At 35.1% G+C, this 21,772-nt stretch overlaps 1 protein-coding gene across 3 annotated transcripts in view; it reads right to left on the reverse strand.

Moving 5' to 3' along the window:
• KIF2A (kinesin family member 2A) overlaps window positions 1-21,772 on the reverse strand; it is a 58,130-nt gene that overhangs the window by 15,933 nt on the left and 20,425 nt on the right. For all 3 annotated transcript variants that reach the window (XM_071425354.1, XM_071425351.1, XM_071425352.1), the window contains exons 2-14: window positions 18,280-18,374; window positions 16,913-17,032; window positions 16,427-16,481; window positions 14,276-14,398; window positions 13,623-13,723; window positions 11,147-11,242; window positions 10,345-10,399; window positions 7,231-7,393; window positions 3,808-3,898; window positions 3,599-3,662; window positions 3,098-3,189; window positions 2,714-2,856; window positions 1,795-1,999 (exon numbers count right to left, since the gene is read on the reverse strand). In XM_071425354.1, the coding sequence (XP_071281455.1) occupies window positions 1,795-1,999; window positions 2,714-2,856; window positions 3,098-3,189; window positions 3,599-3,662; window positions 3,808-3,898; window positions 7,231-7,393; window positions 10,345-10,399; window positions 11,147-11,242; window positions 13,623-13,723; window positions 14,276-14,398; window positions 16,427-16,481; window positions 16,913-17,032; window positions 18,280-18,374 (1,403 nt within the window). The remainder of the gene's footprint in view (window positions 1-1,794; window positions 2,000-2,713; window positions 2,857-3,097; window positions 3,190-3,598; window positions 3,663-3,807; window positions 3,899-7,230; window positions 7,394-10,344; window positions 10,400-11,146; window positions 11,243-13,622; window positions 13,724-14,275; window positions 14,399-16,426; window positions 16,482-16,912; window positions 17,033-18,279; window positions 18,375-21,772) is intronic.

The following is a 21,772-nucleotide window of genomic DNA, read 5'->3' on the forward strand; positions in this document are numbered from 1 at the left end:
AGAAGTGGATTATCTCCTAACTAGTAAAAGATTGTAGAAGAACACCACTAGTGTCTAAATTTTTAACAGAGTTTTAAGATACATTTAGTTTTCATTACATCTCTGAAAACCAGGTAACAAAATGACAACATTACTCCCATGTAGAGACATTACAGAAATAAATTCCGGTGCCAAAATCCTGAACAGGTTAAGACAGGACTGACATCCAGATGGAAAGAGCAAATCTTGGATTATCAACAAGGACCACTTTGTCAGAAAGTATTAGTTTAACTGGAACGTGAAAATAACTTCATGGCTTCTAAACACAAATGTTAAAGGTTGTGTAATGTTTTTGGGGAGAGAGGAAAAATGGCAAAAATGTAATTGAGAAACGTTTACGGTTTTGTATCACCTTTTAGACTCCTGCAAGAAGTACATTCATTTTTATTTCCCCCTTCCCCAAATAATTTTGATGAAAATCACTAGTACAGCAGCAGCAGAACTTTTTGCTATAATTAAAAAGACAAGTCATATAAAAATTAACCAAATATGTTGTATGAGCACTATCCAGTACAAAATAAATAAACTGGGAAAAAAAAAACCTCAAACCAAACCCCCCAAACAAAATAGCTTTATTCAGTTGCATTTGGAAATGAGTAGTAGCATCAACCCAGTGGTGCCAGCAATGCTTACTTTGACATTAAAGCAGAATAGGCCGTTAAAAGCAAAAGTTTTGGAACTGCTGCTTCCAGTTTTTCAACATGCCATAGAATTTTGTAATGATACATTATACATCACAATTTTATGGTGTGTTGTGAGATCTATTTAGTCAGATACCAGTCTCCTTCCAAGTTTGTACTGGGAATAAAAAGGTAACCACACAGATCTTGGGGTTCAAATTTTTTATATAAAACCAGTGTTGGTGTTGAGAGTAGTAAACCTAACTAAAACTAACCAAAACCAGAGACAAATTCTAAGGCATTCAAAAGCTACCATTTCTCCAGTTTGAAATAAAAAAAATACTTCCCCTATTTGGACTGAGCCTCTTTTAATCACTATAAAACATCAAAAAAAAGGCAGATGAATATTTAAGTAGTATTTCTTTATATTCAGTATTTCTTCTGTTTATATGTATTGCATGTATGAAAACATGTAAAGTGACTGTATCAGACAATTTGCTATGAAGAAGGGTTGGCAAAAATGGATTTCACCTTTCAAGGTTTATTTTAATTATTTGCTAGTTTTTTCTGGACATGCTGCTGTTGTTTTGCTTTAGTCAATATATTAATAGCAGCAAATATGTTGTCAGTGTAGTATTATTTTTTATTTAAAAAAAGAAATAGTGAGATCAGTAAGAGTACTTCCTGTTAGTATTTCATATTCTGAGTACCAAAGTAAATCATTTGCCTTCCCATTTTAGGTATGTATCAGAAATGTCTACAAATTCAACCACTGGGGACTTTTAGTGAACTTGGTTTTTTGGGGTGTTTTCTTTGTTTAGGGGTTTGGTTTTGTTTTTCAGTTGGTTGCTTGGCTGGTTTTGCTGGGGTGTTTTGATTTTACTTTACAAAAACTACATTTCAGTTGATAGCACCATGTTTCTGCATTGTTTCTACTTGGGACTTAGTAAGTGTTTCCTCATGCATGTAGAGGAAAAATTAATAAATTGGTTTATACCTGTCATATCAATAGACTATGTAGACAAGCAAAGCCTGCTTGTCTAATTTTACTAAATTTACTTTACTAATTTTACTTGTCATAGCTATTATATGTAGGCTTCCACCCACTCCAAGGCAATAGAAACATATCAGTTACCTTGAGTGCTAAAAGGCTCTTGTTAATTTCTGCACCTTCCAGTCGCGTCTGCCTATCTGCACTCGAAGTATCTGCTCCTCTTTCATTGCCAGCCAAATCAATCAGAGAAAATTTACCATGCAATTTCCCTTTCCTTCTGAGAATAATCTGAAACACTGCGTGGCTTCGAGATGAGTGTGCATTTGCAGATGTCTGGCCAGATGTCCTTTAAACAAGAGACAAGCACAGAAAGACGTTAACCAGTAAAGGATCATACATGTTAAACACTAACTTCACAATGATAGGTTTTCAGTGCACATTCCTTTATTTTCTTACAGGCTGACAATGTCTAGCACTCTTGTGGACACTAGACATAGAACACTAATATTTGGATAGACATAGTACAATTATGCCTCTTCTTCCATCTCTTTGAATGGAAATGGAAGATTAGTAACATTTTGCCTCCCTTTTAAAATCAGATCTTCACAAATTTCAGATTATCAGAGCTTACATAAAAAATATTGATGGCATTTTCATCTGATCATGCAGCAGTCCATGCTCAAGGCTAATTTTAAAAACAATGAAGCTGAAGTCTTAAAAAAAAAAAAATTGTGCTTAACCTCTGCCAGTATGCATCAAGGCCTTTTACAGATGAAGAACCTGGCAGCATTCCAGTTTTTAAATTATGTGAATTTAAGTCAGTAAGCTGCTTACATAATGCATGCAATTCACATCCTCTTGAACAATCAGTTATTTCTCTCTAGGAGACAAAGAAACTCTAAACGTCTCTATTTAAAACATAGGTAGATTCTTTACTTGCAGACAACATCATCAAAAAATCACTTGAATATGGAAAGGCATCACTAGAAATACACCCCAAAAAATCTTGTTCTGATTTTTTAATGTACTATGAAAAACTGGTGCAAGCTATAGAAGATACCTGCAGCTGTTGCCTACTTCAATAAGCTTAAGAACATCTTCAACACATTTGACTTCCCGCTCCTGTAATCCCACCACCTGGACTTGCTGTTTACCATCTTCTAACACTCTTAATTTTGTCTTCCTGTTCAACAAGTCAAAAACCTTAGGAAAGGAGGAAAACAGAACAGTTAAAAGAGGAGCTTTAAAAAAAATCCTGTTTCGAATTCCATTTCAGATAATGCAAAACATTCCATGGAAATACATGATTGGAAGAGAAATGTAAAAATCCCTTGAAATACAGCTTTTAATACAAAGAGGGGAAAATTCTTTTATGTGACAAGCTCAAAATTTTGTCAGAAGTTTGAGAAACTCCTTCTTTCTCAGAAAAAGATCAGGTAATTACCTTACCACTGTAGATCTCAAAAAACGTTGCATACACTTGAAGTTCTAACTTCTTATAGTTTGGCTTCTTTAGCATTAAAAAGACATCTCGAGCTGTGAATACATTTCCAGAATAAAAAGAAATCTCATCATGTGTTTTCATTTAGTGAAGATTCATTTATGTGTAACAGTCTATTTTACAGCACCTCATATTTTGCACGAATGACAAATAAGAGTCAGTCAACCAAGCCTAAAACAACACAATCTAAACTGCCACATTACACTGGAAGATGCAGAAGACCCCAAAATGATAAACTGAAATAATCTGTTAGTGCATCTTTGTTAAGTAGTCTATATTTACATTTGTGTAAAGAAAACACATCTAGGGACAACTTTTGATGCTACCAAAGTTCCACTGCAATGCAAAGAAAGTAAACTGTTATATTTATTTGTATGACAAAGAGTAGAAAATTTATTGATCTCAACTGGTCTGCCCAAAGCCAACTGATCAATGAAGTCTCACCTGCTAGAGCATATATGCCTTTAGAACAATCTTGGTTCTTTCCTGAAAAGTCGCCACCCATAGTCTAAATTAAAAAAAAAAAAGCAAGGAAAAAAAAAAACACCATAAAAGTCACATAATTGTAGTTTACATATTTCTTATTTATTAGAACTCATCTAAGTGTGTAATGTAAAAAAAGAGTATTGCTGATTTGTAAAAGAACTACTTACATGGGTTTTCCCACTGCCTGTTTGTCCATATGCGAAACAAGTGGCCATTCCCCTTTCAAATATGGTCTCCACTAATGGTCGAGCTGTAAACCTTAAATGCAAAAAAAACCTGTACTTAAAAAACTGGAGTACTTTAAGATGCCACTACCCCAAGGAAAATTAAAATGCTAAGGCCAGTAGTGACAAAATTGATCCTATACTTCGAGAGGTCAAAGGACATTTATACATTAATTTCTGAAGTAATACTAGCTCTAAAGTATTCAAATTTTCCAAACCATCACATGCTACAAGGTCTCTCTCATTTGAGGTCTCTCTCATTTGTTTCACAACAATATTATCCTTCTTTAAACCCTGAAACAATGTCCTTGTTTTAATGATCCAATTCCCCACAGTTTACTAAACAGTCTGGAGCTCCCTCAACATGACAGAATATGAAGATATTGAAGTGAAACAGTGTAGCAGATAAAGAGTTTTGTCAAACGTAAATGTCTGCTGTCGTTTTTTTTCCTCCCCAAATCAACTTCCAACATTAAATTTGGAAGAGAAGAGGCCAAAACATGGCTGCACATCTCAATTTTTGAGAACATGCATACATTAAGAAAGAGGTAAAGCTAATGGACACCCAAGCTCTTAAGAATGAAAAAATCTACTTATCTGTGAGGTACTATTTGCTGTATCAAAAGTATTATCTGAAGTATCATATTTTTTTTAGATAATTAATTTTATTTCAAGAAACACAGAGCTATTGTTCCTACTTCAGCTGCTTATCATTATTATTTCATTGTAAACTCCAAAAGCAAAGGGTAAACTAATGGAGAGTTACATATGGAGATGATTCTCTCTGCAAAACTCTTTCTAAACTTTTTCCAGTTTAGAATAAGTTGTTTTCCAGTTGTTTACACATAAATAACCTGATAGTGACCAATAAAGGAAAAAAATTAATTACAGAAACACTGAGATGCTACAACCTTCCTTCATTCTGCTTTCAAATACAAGATCACTTACAAAAACAATATGGGCAAGACTGAGGCACTCAGCAGCAACCCAGGATTATATAAAGAATCTACATCTAGCTGAATCATGACTTTTCATCAAGAATACACCAAACAGCCTCCTGAACAGCCTTAGCCTTTCTTTCTCTGCTTTTTCTAAGTATATATCTTCTGTCTTCTCAAGAGGATATTCCCGTACTTTGATGTTTCTTCTTTCTATATATAAAAATTGAAAAATTCACAAAGTCTAGCCACCTTAGAAGCACACTCCATTACTTCTGTTTGATTGAATTTGAAACTCTTTATTTTGCTGATTTATTAAAAAGGGACTTAAATGTATCTATTTTAAAGTAAAAAAAATAGAAATATATCTTAAAATGTTTTCATAAAGGATTACACAACTCCAAATGAGACTATGTTAAAAGAGTCCAAATTTACTTTTACTAGAACTTTTATTTGCAACCTTAGTCTTTCAGAAACCTGAACTGGTTCTCCTTTAAAACTCATATGGCATATCCATTCCAACTAGTGAGTGTTTTTTAATATTAACAAAGATTTGCAACTCTGTGTTGTGGTTCATGGATTAAAAATACTTAAAATACAGGTTAAGCAAAATAATAACAGTAGTAATAATGGTAATAATAATGGTAGTAGAAGTAATAATAATAGAGTGTGTACTTTTCTACCTTGGACTGAACATTTTTTCAGCATAGATATACCATAAATTTAGCATATTGGAGAAAAATGGAGCATCTTGACACAATATTTTTTTCTCAGTATGACCCTGAGGCTCTGATGAGAGCACATGATGACACCTATCCCATTCTTATTTCTGTTATTATGGAAGACCTTAAAACAGATTGCCCTTCAAATAATGATCATTATTGTGCCATATGAGGGAGATGGAGAAAGACTAGAGATCTACTGTTTCAGTTTGAATACAATAATCTTAAAATATATTCCTATATTGCCACTAATGTATTAAATAACTAATAAAAACTCTGAAAAAACTCAGTACAAAATACAACAACATTGTATACCAAAATATACCACCCCTCACACTAAACACCATGTTCACACAGATAAATAAAGGAAAGAGGGAGATTAGAAGAATGGATTGTCAAGCAAGATAATTACTTCATGCATCATCAACCAGCTGGCTCTCCCACAGCTCTTCAGCGTCAAGGAAAGATGCTTCCAGCAGACAACCAGCAAAGACAGAAATCTCCAAGGATACAGCTTTGCTGTTTACAACTCTTTTGTTAGTATTAGTTTCATAAGATTTTCCTTTTGCCCCCTTCTCTAATTATAACAAGCATAAGACAGAAGTTTTTATTTTCACAACCTTTTAAGAATTCTTTTGCTATCCACTATCAATCTGGGCATGATCCTAACTTTGACTTCCTAGCTGTGGATTAAAAACAAGTAAGATATTTCTCTGTCAATACTTTTTAAGACTATGGGAAGCATTTCCCAAACATACGAAAAATTATATCTTCACCAAATTCCTTTTTAATATCAACATTTCCTGCAAAAAGTTTCAAAGTTATTTAGATGCATACTAAGATTCTGACCAATATTATGTCAGTTTCTAACCTTGCCCACTACTGTATGTGCTTCATTTAGTGACTTGTTCAAGGGAAATAGCTACTTCTAAACATGCTTTTAAAAGTGCTGTGTGAATTATTCCGTACCAACAGTGGAACTGAAACAGAAGAGCAAAGAACAAAATGGAGATCCAAATATCTTTGGCCTATAGAGAGGATATGTGTCTTTGCTGCTGTTTGTTTTTAAATTAGAAGGATTTGGCATTTACAGCATGATAACTTAGCTCTATGCATTTCCACATTACATCAGCCAGATTGCTTCCAGAAGATATGTTAGCTCAGGCATCTTGGCAATACTGCAATATACACTCTCTCACTTTATTTGTACTCTTTTCTCACCCTCTACTGATTTGTTTCCATCTCTTAATTATCCTATATTCAGACTGCAAGCTCTTTGGTGCTAGGGCTCTCCTTTTCTTCCAGGTTCCCTGATGACCAAAAGCCATGACTCAGGTTTCTCAGGTGCTGCACACACACTAATAATAAGACTGGAAGCAAATGGAGAACTGATTCGTGGCTCAAGTAATCAGCAGCTGAGGAGGCAGGCAATACTTGCTAGAGCCTGGAATGCAGCAGGGCTTGGAGGAGGACTGGGAATAGGACTGAGGTCAACAGAGGTGGAAATGACATTGCAGGTGAAAAATTAGGGATAAAGAGTTAAAACAAAAGTAAACAGGTAAAAGAATGGAGGTAGCAATATACCAACTGGTAACACAGAGAATAGAGAATAGGAAAAAAGTCTAAGACCAATGTAAGTGTAACAGTTATTAGTATGGAAAAAACATGAGAAAAAAGATTCACCAAAAAAAAGCATATACACATACCTGTAAACCATTTCATTAGGAGCCGTGTCATCAAAGGCATAATCAAAACGAAAAGTTTGGTTTTCTAGGTACCTTGTTAAATCCACCTTTTGTTTTGGTTCATGTACCATCACAACATCTTTACTAGGAATTGTTATTACATCAAGGTCTTTCATTAAAGTTTCTATAAAATAAGTGAAATATAAATTTAACTAACAACACATCATTATTTTTTACATTTTCCCATTGTTTACACTCTCATAACATCTCAGATAACACAGCTCCTCCAAGTAACAACACTGCAATGGATTTGGGCTTCTGATGCCTTGATAGTAATCTGCTAAACAAGAGATTCCATTTTGGAAGTCTAATCATCCTATCCTACCAATTGCTAGAAATTAAGAGAGGTACAAAGCTGTTTAGACTAAAGACTATGATCATTAATTACAGCACTATCATTGTAACTTATTATGCCTTCTATAATACCTTTCTTGGACTTGAGGTCTTATTCCTCAGTGATTATATAGTCTTCTACATCTTACTACCATATCCTTCAAGTTTTTATAAATATCTTCTCTAGTGAAGAAATTAGATGGTAGTACTATACTACTTTAAAACACAAAGAAATTAACCTCCTTATGATAAATACATTTTATTTTAAAATTTTATCTTGGTATTTTCTTTAAATTTTGCTTTCATTCCTCAGAGACATTTTCATTTGTGCATTCCTCCTGGAACCCATATTACATTTCTTTAAAATATAATTCTTCTAAAGTAAAATCCTTTCAAAATATTATCTTGTAAACAGAATAAGCTGAAAATTATAATGATTCTTCCTATCACTGTGACTTCAACAGTGAAATCCTAGATTATAATTACTATACAGCACTGCAATTTACTGCTAATTGTTGTATGGTATATGAGTCAGCAAAACAGAGAACCCAGTGATCCACAGTATGCACAAAAATAAAGACCCTTTGTGTATACAGTCAGGATTCACTAATGTGTCCTACTTGCATTTCTTTGTAAAATTTCTTAAGGCATGCAGTTCAAGAATTTGACATGACTTTATACAACCAGATAGAAACCTTTTCATGAATTAACATCCTGATCAAACAGTACGATGGTTACCATTGCATTACATTACACACCAATGGAAATGCACATTCCAGTCAATGTATAATGAATTTTTCAACTGCACTGCAATAAAATGAAATGCAATTATTCTGTAGCAATCACAGATAATAAGTAAGGAACAGTGACAAAAAGAAATGTATGATGGACAATTCTTTGCAGTAAAAACCTTTTAGTTTAACTAGTCAGAAGAGGATTTTTCTTAAAAAATTGTTTGGAGTAAGACATATACTTCTTCCCATCTATTTGGTATGAGAAGCTGCATTCTCTGCTGATGAAAATTAGGAATAATGTCTCTGAAACCCATCATACATGTCACAACTATAAATACATGTCACTGAACTAAAATCTCAAAGTGTCACTCTGAACACCTACTTCCTGTGAAGTCAATCCAGACAACAATTGATGCTGAGAATACCTAATGTTTTTGGTGATAATTCTGCATTTTTGAGACGACAAAACAAATTAATTTTAGTTTTTCCAATCATAGGATTACAGGCTAGCATCTTTCATTCTTTTATGCTTTCCTATGATTTTATGAGAAATACTGTTTCTTGTGAACTGAGTGTTTTCAGGAGATTGTATCATGTGGGTACTAGATTATCATCCCCTTCAGAGATTATTTATCAAAACTTTTTTACTACTGTTTATTCTTAAAAATGCATAACAGCTGTAAGCATCAATCTCATTTTTACTTAGACATTCATATTTCTACAAACACCTCTGATCTACTTTTTTAATAGCTCCCAACCACTAATATCACAAAATCAAATCCTACTTCTGAATCCCAACTCATGTCCCTTAAAACCTGTTTTCATTTACTGTGATTTCACTTTGTTCACCTCCACCACAGGTAGAAAGTCACATTTTTCCCAACAGTAAAATTAAAAATTAAAAGAAAAAATAGAAGCAGCAACGTGAAAGGGAAAAATAAGTCAAAACCTAACTATATACTGGTATCAACATATGTATGGGAAAGGGAACACCTTTCTCCCATTTTCCTCTGGGCATGCTTCAGATAATCCTAAATGTGTACTTCTGACAGTACAAAAACAATAAACAGCATCCCATGTTGCATCAGCATCAGAGTGGTGCTCGTTTTGAGTCCTTCATCTGAACAGAAGAGAAAGAGAAGGAAAAAAACATCTTGCAGCACTGGATTCAGACAGGCTACAATCCAGTAGGCATTTGTGTTCTAAATTCCCACTGAAAGTAAAAAAGCTCCCTAGGAAGTCAAAATTTCAATTAAACTAGAATTGAAAGCTGAACAGTTTTTTGTTGTTTGGTTCTGGTTTTTTTTTTAATACAGACTCTAGTCTGATGAGCAGGCAGTAAGAAAAGTAGCTCAAACACTCATCATATAAAATAAAAAGTCATTAAGGAGTTCTTTTAGTACCTAACCATTTTTTTAGTGGCATTTGATGTGCTCTAGAGTAACTATGCCAGCCCTGAGCAACAACTCCAGGGGATACAAGTCTTCTGTTTGCCTGCAGTCCACTAGCCTTGTGAGGATGTCTTGGACAAGTTCAGGCACCAACCATGTCATAAGATACCTCCTTGATGTCTGATTCAAGATCACTTGGAAGTACAAAAATATATATACAAAAACATATATGAAAGTTTTCACTGTGTAACCCTCTGCTCAGGAGGTCACTTGAAGGATACTTCAAAAAAACAATGATCCTAATACAACGTAAGAATAGTGAAGAGATTACAGCAGAAATAATTTCCAGATCAACTAATACATGCTAGATGATCTTGGGAAAAAAATCACACTCTTCCTGTGCCTCACCTCCTACTACATGAAACTGTGGAAGGTAAACTTCTTATCTCCCCAGGTTATGACAAATCTATGAATTTTCTAGGTTTATCACACATATTGTCTAATATAAGAGCTTCACCTCTTCACCTAGTATTTCTAGAGTTGTTTAACACAAATAATGTTACTATCAGAAGCAGCTTTTCAGATAAACAAATGAACAAAATCTTCAACAATCATACCTTTCTTATTGAGTGGTCGTTTTCGTACACAAACACAAATCCTGTGCTCATCAATCTGCAAAGGGAAGTCTTTCAGTGAACTATTTCTCAATTCCAGTTACAAAATATTTAACTTTATTTGACTTAAACAAAGTGAAATTTCCAAGACAGTGAGTCATCTGAACATGTAAAAACCCCTTGTGCCTGCACAGTATCCAAGAACCCAAAAGGAGAACCATATGTTAACAAAACTCCCCACAGACAGTGATCTAATCCAATAGATTAATAGGTACTATTGGACTAGGCAAGCAAGTCTAGCTTTAACAGGGTAAATATGCTATTGACAGAAATTATCACATTCTCTGATTTCCACAGAATTTGAGTTTTGATCATTTAAGGATTCCACTCCTCTGACTTGGCTGCAAACCAAAATCACATCACCTTCAAAGATCAAATAATAATCATTATGTTGAAGACAGCTCTTCAAATAAGTTTCATGGCTTTGTGTGCACATCCCTTAGCATCCCAGGAAAATTTACCGTACAAAGGCCGAGTGACTACTTAGTACATATTGGCATTATTTAATAGTAAAAATATATTTAAATAATTTAATAACAGTTTAGTAAAGTACAACTTCCAAAACCTATTCATTTCAGTATCAAAAAATTACTAGAAAAATAAACCCATGTTATATTAAATACTAATATATATTAAAATACCTATTTTTTGCATTAACAGACAGAAATATGCATGAGAAAAAAAAAGAAAACACACAGCAAAAACAGAGAAGAGTAACACACTTCCATGCTGCTGGCATACTTACAGGATCTGCAGTTGTCAGTGGTCTATAATCCAAACTTCCCCTGAAATCTCTTATCATGCACATAATTTCATAGTTTGGGTTTGTAGCATCAACATCCTAGGAAAAAGTAAGCAACAGAATTCCTTCTATAATTTTTCTTTCCAGAAAAGGCATTAATTGATTAACTATGATCTTTTTTTTTCCTGCAAAACACCAGAAATGTCTCTTGCAAGTTTAATACAAGTTTAATGCCTTTTTCCACTCTGATGTAGCTAATTTACTGACCATAAAGGAAACAATTATATGCTTCCCATGTCATTTTGGTTGCCATATAATAGAAAATACTTATTAATTGAGGAATCATTAATAGTCTACTCAAGAAAGAGAAATTACTCCTGCCTTTGCCAGCACCTTCACACTGAAGAAACATATAGTCCACACTTCCTTATCTCAGGTATGGCACTCTGACAAATGCACAGATATTCCACAGATATTCCAGATATACACACACCACAGAGGACAGTGCAGGAACCCCAGTTGCTCTAAACACAACCCTGCGGGATACAAGCCAGTTAAAGCAGCTTGGTCCTAACTATTGGTCCTGTGTTAATTACACACATATTTGGATGCATTGCAAATTATTCCCACACCCCCAGCAAAGCAGAAGCAATCCCAAGGATACTCAATAGGCTACATCCAGGCTGTGATGGGTTTGGCTGAGATAATTTTCTCCATAGAAGAATGTGATATGCAGCTCTGTTTTGGATTTGTGCAGGAAACAAGGTTGATAATACATGGATGTTTTAGCTACTCCTGAGCAGCACTTACACAGCAAAGTCACTTTTTGGTCCTCACCCAACCCCGCAAGCAAGGCAGTCAACACAGCCAGGACAGCTGACCCCATGACACAGGAACAGAAGATAACCCATCCTTAAACTTGGAGCAATCAATACCAGAGTGAATGGACATGTAAGACGCCATGCATGGAGCACCAATACGCTGAGCCTGAGCCTACCCTGTTTTCCGCAGAATTGATGAAACAACTTCCCGTCACTTCTCCCTGCAAATACCTGTTTTACAACACTTCAGGACATGTTGCTGATGCCAAATATAGCCAGTTCTGGTGCTCAGACCCTTCTAAGTTTTGCATGGCTACCCCCACATGATATAAAATTTCTGAATCACAGCTGGCTGTGGACACAGTGTAGGCACTCTCAGAAAGCACCAGATTTAGGTTACTAAACTGAAAGGGAGCTGGCTCATTCTTTGCACTTGTGACACAGCCAATCCTCAACTCAGAAAAAACTGTGTCCTGGTGATCAGAAGCTTATTGTACCTTGATGCCATTCACTCTCACTACACTGAACTAAAAACTGCTGACAGTAAGTCTTCACAAAATGCTTCTTTATAACATTCAGAAAAGAGTATTGTTTATCATGGAGAAAGGATTTGCCTAATATTCTTCAAGCCCTGTTTAAATGTCTTACACACTAGCACTGCTTGGTGAATTATTGCTGTGTTTCACAACAACCTACTCAAACAAAAGTTTAAGACTCAGATGCAAGAGGAGTGTTCACAGAAGCAATAAAAAGAAAATTTTACAAGTAACACCACTTCAAACTATTTTGATATATAAAGCCAGAAATGGTAATTCCTCACACATAAGGACATTTTAATGTTTTGTGTAAATGGATGTAAATTATAAAACACAAATTTAACATAGGTGATTTTAGGTCAACTTTAGGAAGCATTAAACCATGAGAAGTAAATTGTGTGAATGATTTACTTGATGGTGATAATTCTCATGTCAGCAGCAGACTAGTACTATCTCTTTAGAGACTAACACATACACACACTTCTGCCAACAAGATTACAGTCCTAGCTTTGCTAAAGCTTTTACACTATTGTGACAGAAAATCATTTAATATTAAGAGATTTTTCTCAAAGGATTAGCAACTTCATTCATTTCACACAAGTTTTTAACAACTGGCTACCAAGCTGCTAGCATGATGAAATTACAAATGTATAGACTAGTTTAAAGAAAGAAACATTAGAAGTCACTGTTAAAACATGAGGCTCAAATAGACTTATAAAGCATCAAAGATTATAATGAACAATTTATCAAAATGTTGTATTACCTCCTGTAGAATAACAGACCTCTCTAAAAGTCAAAAGGTTGGTTATTGTCAAAAATACATTTTCCCTAAAAAATAGCTAAGATCAGTAGTTGTACTCTAAAGAACATGCAGCAAGACAGCAATTGAAAGCAATGATTTCTATAGGAAAAAAAAAAGAGGGGGAAAACCATCTAAAGTAGTAGTAGCAGATTATGAGAACAATCATATGAAACAACAAAATATTTGTCAAATCTTGACAAATTTGACACTTACTTTCAAGATTATCACAGTTCATAAAAATTATTAAAGACAGAAAAAAGCATAATTTTGCAGATTTCTCTTGCAGACGTATGATTTTCAGTTGAGCTAAAAATACTAACCTGAGCTCTCTTTTCTCTAAGTTCCTGCTGCTGTAACCTTCTTTTTTCACGCTTCTCTTGCAATTTTTCAACCTCTTTTACACAGTTAGATTTTCTACGTGCTTAAAGAAAAAGATGCAATTTAAAAATACTTTCCATATTTACACTGTAAACTTTAATTAAATTAATGTATCAATAATTAGAATGCATCAAATATTTACTATATTTTCAAGCAAATCTGTTTAGTGAAGAATCATTACGGCATTTAAATTTCTAAAATGCATGAAATTTATTAGAAAAATGCCATAGGAATGGGACAATAATCACACAAACAAAAATATATGACCTTGAAAAAATACTTGGACAGATACATGTGATCTCTTGGTTTGAATTAAAAGTAAGCCCAGACAAATTAAAAAAAAAATTGGAAAAAAAGAGCACTAAAAATACCACCATGGTTAAAAGAAAACAAAGGAAAAGCAAATTCTAAATACTAGTACAATTATGATGAAAATGAACATCTGTTTAGCCACAGCTTTCTGAGAAGCTCCTCAAGGAAGCTCACAGACAACTGAACATGTAGACCATTTGTCAGTTATGCATAACAACATAATCCAAGAGAATGTACATGTAATGCCCAGAATGAACGAGTCCTTGATACACGGTTTACATACAAGGGGGTCCAAATTCCTTTTTTGCAGCTTGAACTGGAGATATATCTGAAACACTACCATTCTGTTGAGAGGAGGAAGACTGCTCGGGAAGCTGAGTAGGTCGTGCACGTGCAGAACCAACCACTGCAAAGGAAAGGCAAAAAGCTCATCTGGACATGGAGGAGTAACCTTTCTACCCATTTCTGAAATACTTTGTTAAGATGAGATAAAATGAGGCCCCTTTCTAAACACAACAATTTACTGTGGATGAGGAGGAGCCATAATCATGGGAAGTCTATTAATAAAAACATCTGGTATGCAGACTTTTTTACCCTAGTGCTGTACAACATGATTATTAAGTACCAATGCTGCATGTGCATATTTTTAAATCCTGCAGAATTAGTACAACTTACTATACACACAGAATGAATCATTTACTTGGAGATATGCAGTCCTGAAGCATAAAGTGCTTCAATTTTATTAATATTGTAATTATACCCAAAAAACTAGTAAGAAAAGAAGCCCTGGTGTTTCACATTCTCTAGATTGCACAAAATGCCCCAACCCCATTAAGCCTATGATCATTGGAGGAGCAAAGCAAAAGAAATTAAGGCCAATGAAGTGCAGCCCAATCCCTAAGTGGAAGAAACAAGCCTTTTTGCCTCTATACCAGAAGGGATACAAATACAATCAATATGTCTAAACTTATGCATTGATTCTATATGTGCTAAGAATGCCAGCTTCTGAAAATGCTGTGATGTCTTTTTCCAGTGAATGCAGTGGGAGTGGTGAGCATGTGAGCATGTGTGATAGAGCTGAATAGTTTAAATTGTATTTCGAATAGTTGCTTCGACCAGCTCTGCTTCAGCTGGCACATTTCCTGCACACACTTAAAACAGAGTGTGTCAGAAGAGTACTGAAGTGAAGGTATCAGCTTTGATCAGTAGCCAGAGATGAGACTCCAAGCAAAGGCCAGCACACTGTACAACACGGAAACAACTACAGAAACAAGTTTTGAACAGGACAGACAAGATGAATGCCATCATTCCACATATCATAGGAGATCTAGCTTATAGTATAAATTGACTAGATAAAATAAGACAGTGTGCTGAGAAAAGGTAAATTATATGGCCAAAAAGAAAAATATTTAGGCCAACAGTGAATGGTAAGAGGCAGGGTACACATTAAAATACAAGTTACAGGGTTATTTCATACTAAACAGATAATTTACTACAAATGAAAAAATGTATGGATGTGAGGATACTCCATCAGTGAGACATCTCATATTTAAACCAGACTATATAGGAAAAAAGCCCCAAAATACTCTTGTATTTTCAATCTGCTTAATACCCCAGAGCCAAATGGCAGAAGGGCAAAAGTGGTCCACATCAGAAGAGTCTGATTACTTGTAAGCCTACTTGTTTTCCAAGTTTAAACAGATGGACTGGAATCTAGTCTGAAGAAATGCTAGTAGATTATTGTTTGGAAGAAGAATCATCATCATCATCACCATCATCAGTACAAGTCAGTTAAGTTCAATGTAGGGGAGAAAATGAAAACAATAAGCAGTCACTATTCTTCCACAATTATAGATGCATTTTATCTGTATTCATCCAATACATTCTTTTCACCTATTCTCTTGTGGCAGTTCAGCAATTTTTTTCACCTTTTTTCACTATACTGTAGAGTGATAAAAAAATCTATAGGACTTAAGTATTCTTATATTGTTATGACTGTTCATACACAGACCATTACAAAACAACAGGCTGTTAAGAAAAATAGTTTAAAATTTGAACATTTTAAAAATTCAAAGCACGCTACTTAGTGTATACTGAAACATTCAAATAAGCGGAGGACACTTATATATAAAAAGTCCAGGCATGATTTACCATTGCATAATTAATTATCTTCAAATTTCTGCACCATCAGTTAATTCAGCTTAACTTTTATAATTATATATTGCTTAAACTTGCATATAAATATTATTTGTATAGGGTGAATTCCTAAGTATACACAGGAATAATTTTAGGAATTATATACTGTATCTTTTACATGTCAGAGGCCTACATACCAAATAAGAAATGCAAAACTATTAAGGAATACAAGATAAACAGGAGGTTAAAATGTTACCATATTTTTAACTTCATTGAAATGGAAAGAGATAACTTTTACCTCTATTATCTCTGGCAGGAGGGTCATTCTTATTAGGTAACACAGTTCGTCGACTCTATAAAGAAAGAAGTCTCTCTTATTTGATCACCATATTATTGAAAGCATAAACTGCAGCCCCACTTCTGCTTCTTTCCAGTGAATTAAAATAACACAGCACCAACAAAAGAGACTTGATTGCAAATCCCAGCAGGAAAAGTGAAGGGATGAAGGTTGATTGAACTGTCTGTAATGTTTCAGAAAACTCCAAAACCTTTTCTTTATCCCTCATTAAGACATTTAGTTATACAAATATTAGTTCCCAACTCCCTCTTCCTCAAACCTATTCTTAAAAAAATTTAGAAATCCCTATTCAACACAGGAAAAAGAAAAGAACACTGTTATGAAATAGCACCACAGACACAAAAATTAAGTTAAAAATTCTAGCATAACATCATGTATAGAGCTACTGTAAAGTTACCAAGAACATATTGCATAGATATTACCAACCTTCACAATTTTGTTTACTTTGGCTGATGAAGCAGGTGGTGGTAGTGTCTCTGGGCTAGGCTCAATATCATCATCAGGTGCAAGATCTGGGTTAAGTGAAAATATGCTCTCTAAATCAATCTGTGAAAAAGAGCATAAAACACATTAATGACACTTGACATAAATCCTCTCTTTATCTCCTGTTATGTTTGACAGTAAACAGTAATTATATTAAGTGGTTTTACTCCACAATTTGTTCATGCTAAGATCTGAATTATTTTCTGTTCACTAAAAATAGATGAATCTTTGGTCTTTGTATTATTTGAAAACACTTCATTCAGTAAAGGGATGAATTAAAATGACCAATAGATAGCATAATTTTGTAAGGTGATCAAACTAAAAGAGAAATAGCTAGTATTACTATGGTAATTTGACAATTACTGCAAAATATGTAAGACATTCTGTAACATAAAAAGAAGGAGATCTCAGTTATCTTAAATTTCCCAGACAGTGCACAAGAAATAAATTGCAAAGGCCCCCAAAAAATCAAACCATAGCTGAAATCATATTAAATTTATCATGGGTTTGGTTTTTTTTTAAAGTATTACTGACTGTCATTCAAACTGCTGTAAAATGTAAGGGAAGAGGGGCAGGATCATAAAAATATGATTTTGTAAAAATGTTGATGGAGCTTTGGTCTCTATAGACTTCTATTTTTCTTTGCTGAAGCTTTCAAAGACTTCAGTGCTGTATAGATTCTGTGTGTCTTCAGCTGATGAAATCTCCAGGACTTTCTCATGGCTCTTTTTTTCCCCTGTGTTTTCACAAAACCAGTGAAGTGTAAAGTACAATTATTTCTGATATGCTTCTCCAAACTTAAACTGGCTAACATGGTCCAAAATTTAAAGGAAGATGCGGTTGGAAAGTGTTACACAAAAAGACATAGTTTCATAAAAAGGCAAGGCTGGAAAATTGCTGCCAAGAATAAGTGAATAAGCAAATAAACTGGCAGTTAAATTCCTCAAGAATATAAAGACAAGAAAATTTCTAGTTTAGCTCTCCTACTAGTTTCCTGTCTGAATTGTGTGTCATTCTCACTCTTAAAAATTTTATTTTTCTACTTGTAAAAACTGGATAACAAAGTCAGCCTTTGAACTCTCAAAATCAATAGATGACAACATCTGTCTAAAAGCTATGACACAGAGCTCAGGAATTCAAATTTACAGCGGAAAACAATGTGCTCAACACTTTCTGCACAAAACAGTCTGTAAGCAAAGAATCATGAAGTAAATTAAGATTTATGTCTCATTTTTGTTTCCAGCGCAAATTCCAAGTAATATTCATATAGATTACACATTTGTTTTAAAGTTCTAAAAAAATGAGCTTACCTCTTTCCCTTTAGTATCCCCATTTTCAATCCATTCAACAGTTACACTTTCATTATCTTCATTTAGAGATGTTACCATAGCTTGGTGAATTCGGCCTAGAAAGCAAACACAAAGTGATCATTTATTGATGGAAATGATCTGGTGGAAAAAATTTCCAGAATATATTTTCATTCCTGCACTTAGTCATATAGAGAGAGGTAGGAAGAAGATGATTGAAAAAAACAAGGTGATAAATAGAAGGTGGTTGTAGGCCACACAGTGTGAAGTGGCTCAGACCTGATCCACTAGTAGAGGCTGTAATGGGACAGTCAACATCCAAGTGAAAAGCACAATCAACAGAAAATCCAGTGGTAAGTGAACAGAACCTCTCAGGAAAGCCACACCACTTAGACTCTCTGTCCTCAAGAACAGAAAACTCCAATACCAGAAGATTCCGACAGGTGCTAAAGGTCCCTTAGGTGCGCTTCACAAAGGCTCATTTGTCCCCCCTTCTAGACTGATACAACATCAGACATCTCAGCACTGAAATTAATCCCCTCGAAATTGTGCTCTGATTCTCATTTTTTATAGGCAACAATTAGGTGGTAGTCCAACTAAAATTAAACTGCCTGGAACAACATAAACCATTATTTTATAAAGAGCTTACACAGATTGCTAAGCTCAAGATGTGCAAGATCCAAAGGAAGCAAGTCCCCACAAAGTAAGACAAAACCAGTAAACCTTCAGTAGGAATAAGGACTTTTCTTCTAAAATATATAGTACACTGCAATTTTTTCATGGCCTCTTTCCTATGCACAGTACAGAACAGCAACTGGAAGAGCAGGACAGTCATTCACAGACACAAAAGGATCAAGACCCAAGTGTCACATTGATTTCACATCCATGCTTTGCCCTCAAGTACCAAGAACTGAGGTTTCTAAAGAACACGAATCCAAAGCAACTGCTCCTCGCACACCCTCCTGTAATGATGTCCATACTATACAGAAGTAATCCTTTGCTCCACCTGCCATGAGCCACCCCCTAGGACTCTGTGCAGCTCCCAAAGCATGAGTGATCGTCCTGGAGCAGTTGTGCATATGCTGCTGCTGCTGCTGCTGCTTCTAGGCACCTGCTCAGGGTAAAACGCAGTACAATCAGCACAGAGGCTTCAGTCTGGGACTTCTCTGCCTTGCACTTTTTCTTCTTTTCTAAAGCTATTCGCCCCACAAACCCCCTTTAGTTTTCTGCTCCATTGATTGTTTCAGCTTTTTGTTTTAGACACTTCAGTCACAATTTGACAGTTTTCCAAAACAAAAAAATAAAGGGTTTTTACAGTCTTAAGCCTTCTAGGGCCTGCAGAGGGACAGAATGAAAGAAAAACCTTGAATGATATCCCAAATTATCTCAGCCAACAGTGAAAGTAACAAATGTATACCTTTAATACTTCTTCTATTACAAAGGCTGCCTAAATATTCACATCTAGTTAAGATTTAGTAAGAAGGGAGAAGTCAGGCAAGTATCACAGAAGGTAACAGCAAATCCCTGTACTGTCTCACAGTGTGTGGAGGAAGAGACTAGTTGCAGTTCAGGTGAGGTGTAGCGCTCAGGAACTTGCAGAGCAATCAGCAGCCCTGGGCAGCATCACCTTCACCTCTGCAACACTCGCCTCACTGGCAGCACAGATTACACATGCATTTACAGCCTCCACTCTTCTCTTGGCCCAAAGCACAACAATCGCTCCCACACTAAAGCACGTTAAGTAGATTTTTTACATTCTAAATAAACCTCCCCCCCCCTTTTTGCTTCACTTAGTTTCTGTCCTCTGGCATTCTCTTGTTTTTATTTCCCTGACCCATGCTTTTTCTGAACAAACCCTTCCATTTGGGCTTCCTGAGCACCATTCTCACCATCCTGAATACACCTTTCCATTAATATTTCAGCATTTAATAACCATTTAATAAGGGAATAAATTTTGTGCAAAACCACTCTTGTAGAACTGTTTCAATGAGCTGTCTGGTCCTTCAGTAAAGTAGCAACAGAAGCTGCTATCTTCCTGCACTAATGCGACTCCAGCCTCTTCTGCAAAGAGTGTGCTGAGATCAGGCTGCAAGGACACAAAAACTCTGGGAAGTGGGAATTAAAGCTTACGTTGGTTTAATCTTCTGCTGCTTTTTTAAGGCCTGGCCCAGCTGTCAATTCAGAATCAAGAGAAAAACTGTTGTAATAAGTCAGCCGAGACTCCATTTTCTTCATGCAGGAAAAGCCCCATCTTTATTGTATAAGTCATATTTCAAAGGATTATCAGAAAACACTGTGTCAGCTCTTATAGGCTGACAATAAACTCACACTTAGTTCACTGGTCAGTACATGGCATTTTAAATATCTATCAATCTTCTGTATTTGTAATTAGTTTACATACTTTTTCTACTGATTCTCATGAGACAGATCCCTCATTATTACAGGTGCCCTTGTTTTTCACCAACAAATGGTTTGTGGTGTTAATGAACTCTCATTCCCAAGATTGCTTTGCCTGGGAACTTGCAAGCTATTGTTAGCTGAAGCAGCAGGGCCTAATCTATATTTTAAAAGACCTTTCTTTTATAACATCATTTACCTGTCTGCAACAAAATACAATGTATGAAAAATACCTGTTAGTAGAACATATTTGATACAATATTCCAATAATACTTAGTACATTACCAGATTTTTAAAATTTTGAAGAAAACCACTATTCACAGCTGAAACCTGTGACACTGTCACCAACTTTTCAGCCTGCAAATAATCACAGAGCCACCAAGTAAGTCCTACTATGTGTTTCTGTGTTCTGTTACTTTTGACAGAGAGCAAGTAATATTTTAAAAAGGTTTCATGTTTGCCATAACAAGTGAGAAGAGATCAAAGCAGGCTGATGAATGAACAGAAAATACCCCACACTCTAACAAACACAGTAAGCCAGCATGCCATAACAAAAGAATCACAATAAATCTTCCATCTCTGTGCCAGATTTCATCCCTTCTCTGGCCAAAAAAAGTCAGGGCTGAAAAATACCTATAAAAACCCACATATTAACAAAAATAAAAGTTATGTTCATCTTCCAAATATTCTGAGCTTAAACAGATAATGTTCACTACAGTGAACATTAAACTGGCAATGTACTCATACAATTTGTTCCTAAAAATTCTTTGTGTTACTAAAAGTTTACATGTTATTGAAGTGCCAGATAAAGCATTTACATTTTTACAATTGCCTCTTGCTCTCTGGAAACAGTATTCCATTATATTTTTCTAGTACACAGCTGAATACAGCAGCTGGGAAATTCAGGAATGCCAGCAACCAATTAGGCTGGCATAAACCTCGTCTAGCATATAAAGCAAGACCAAGCTACAAATGCTAAAATGTAGGAGCCAACTGGCAGAGTGTTTCAATGCAACAACCCTAATTTCTGGTGCACTTTTAAGAGCTGGTATCAAAATCTGACATATAAGCATGTCCATGTAAACATGAACCAGCATTA

This window comes from Agelaius tricolor, unplaced genomic scaffold (genome assembly GCF_023055355.1).
Source record: "Agelaius tricolor isolate 1412-34295 unplaced genomic scaffold, bAgeTri1.0.p SCAF_4, whole genome shotgun sequence".
In the NCBI taxonomy this organism is placed as follows: Eukaryota; Metazoa; Chordata; class Aves; order Passeriformes; family Icteridae; genus Agelaius; species Agelaius tricolor.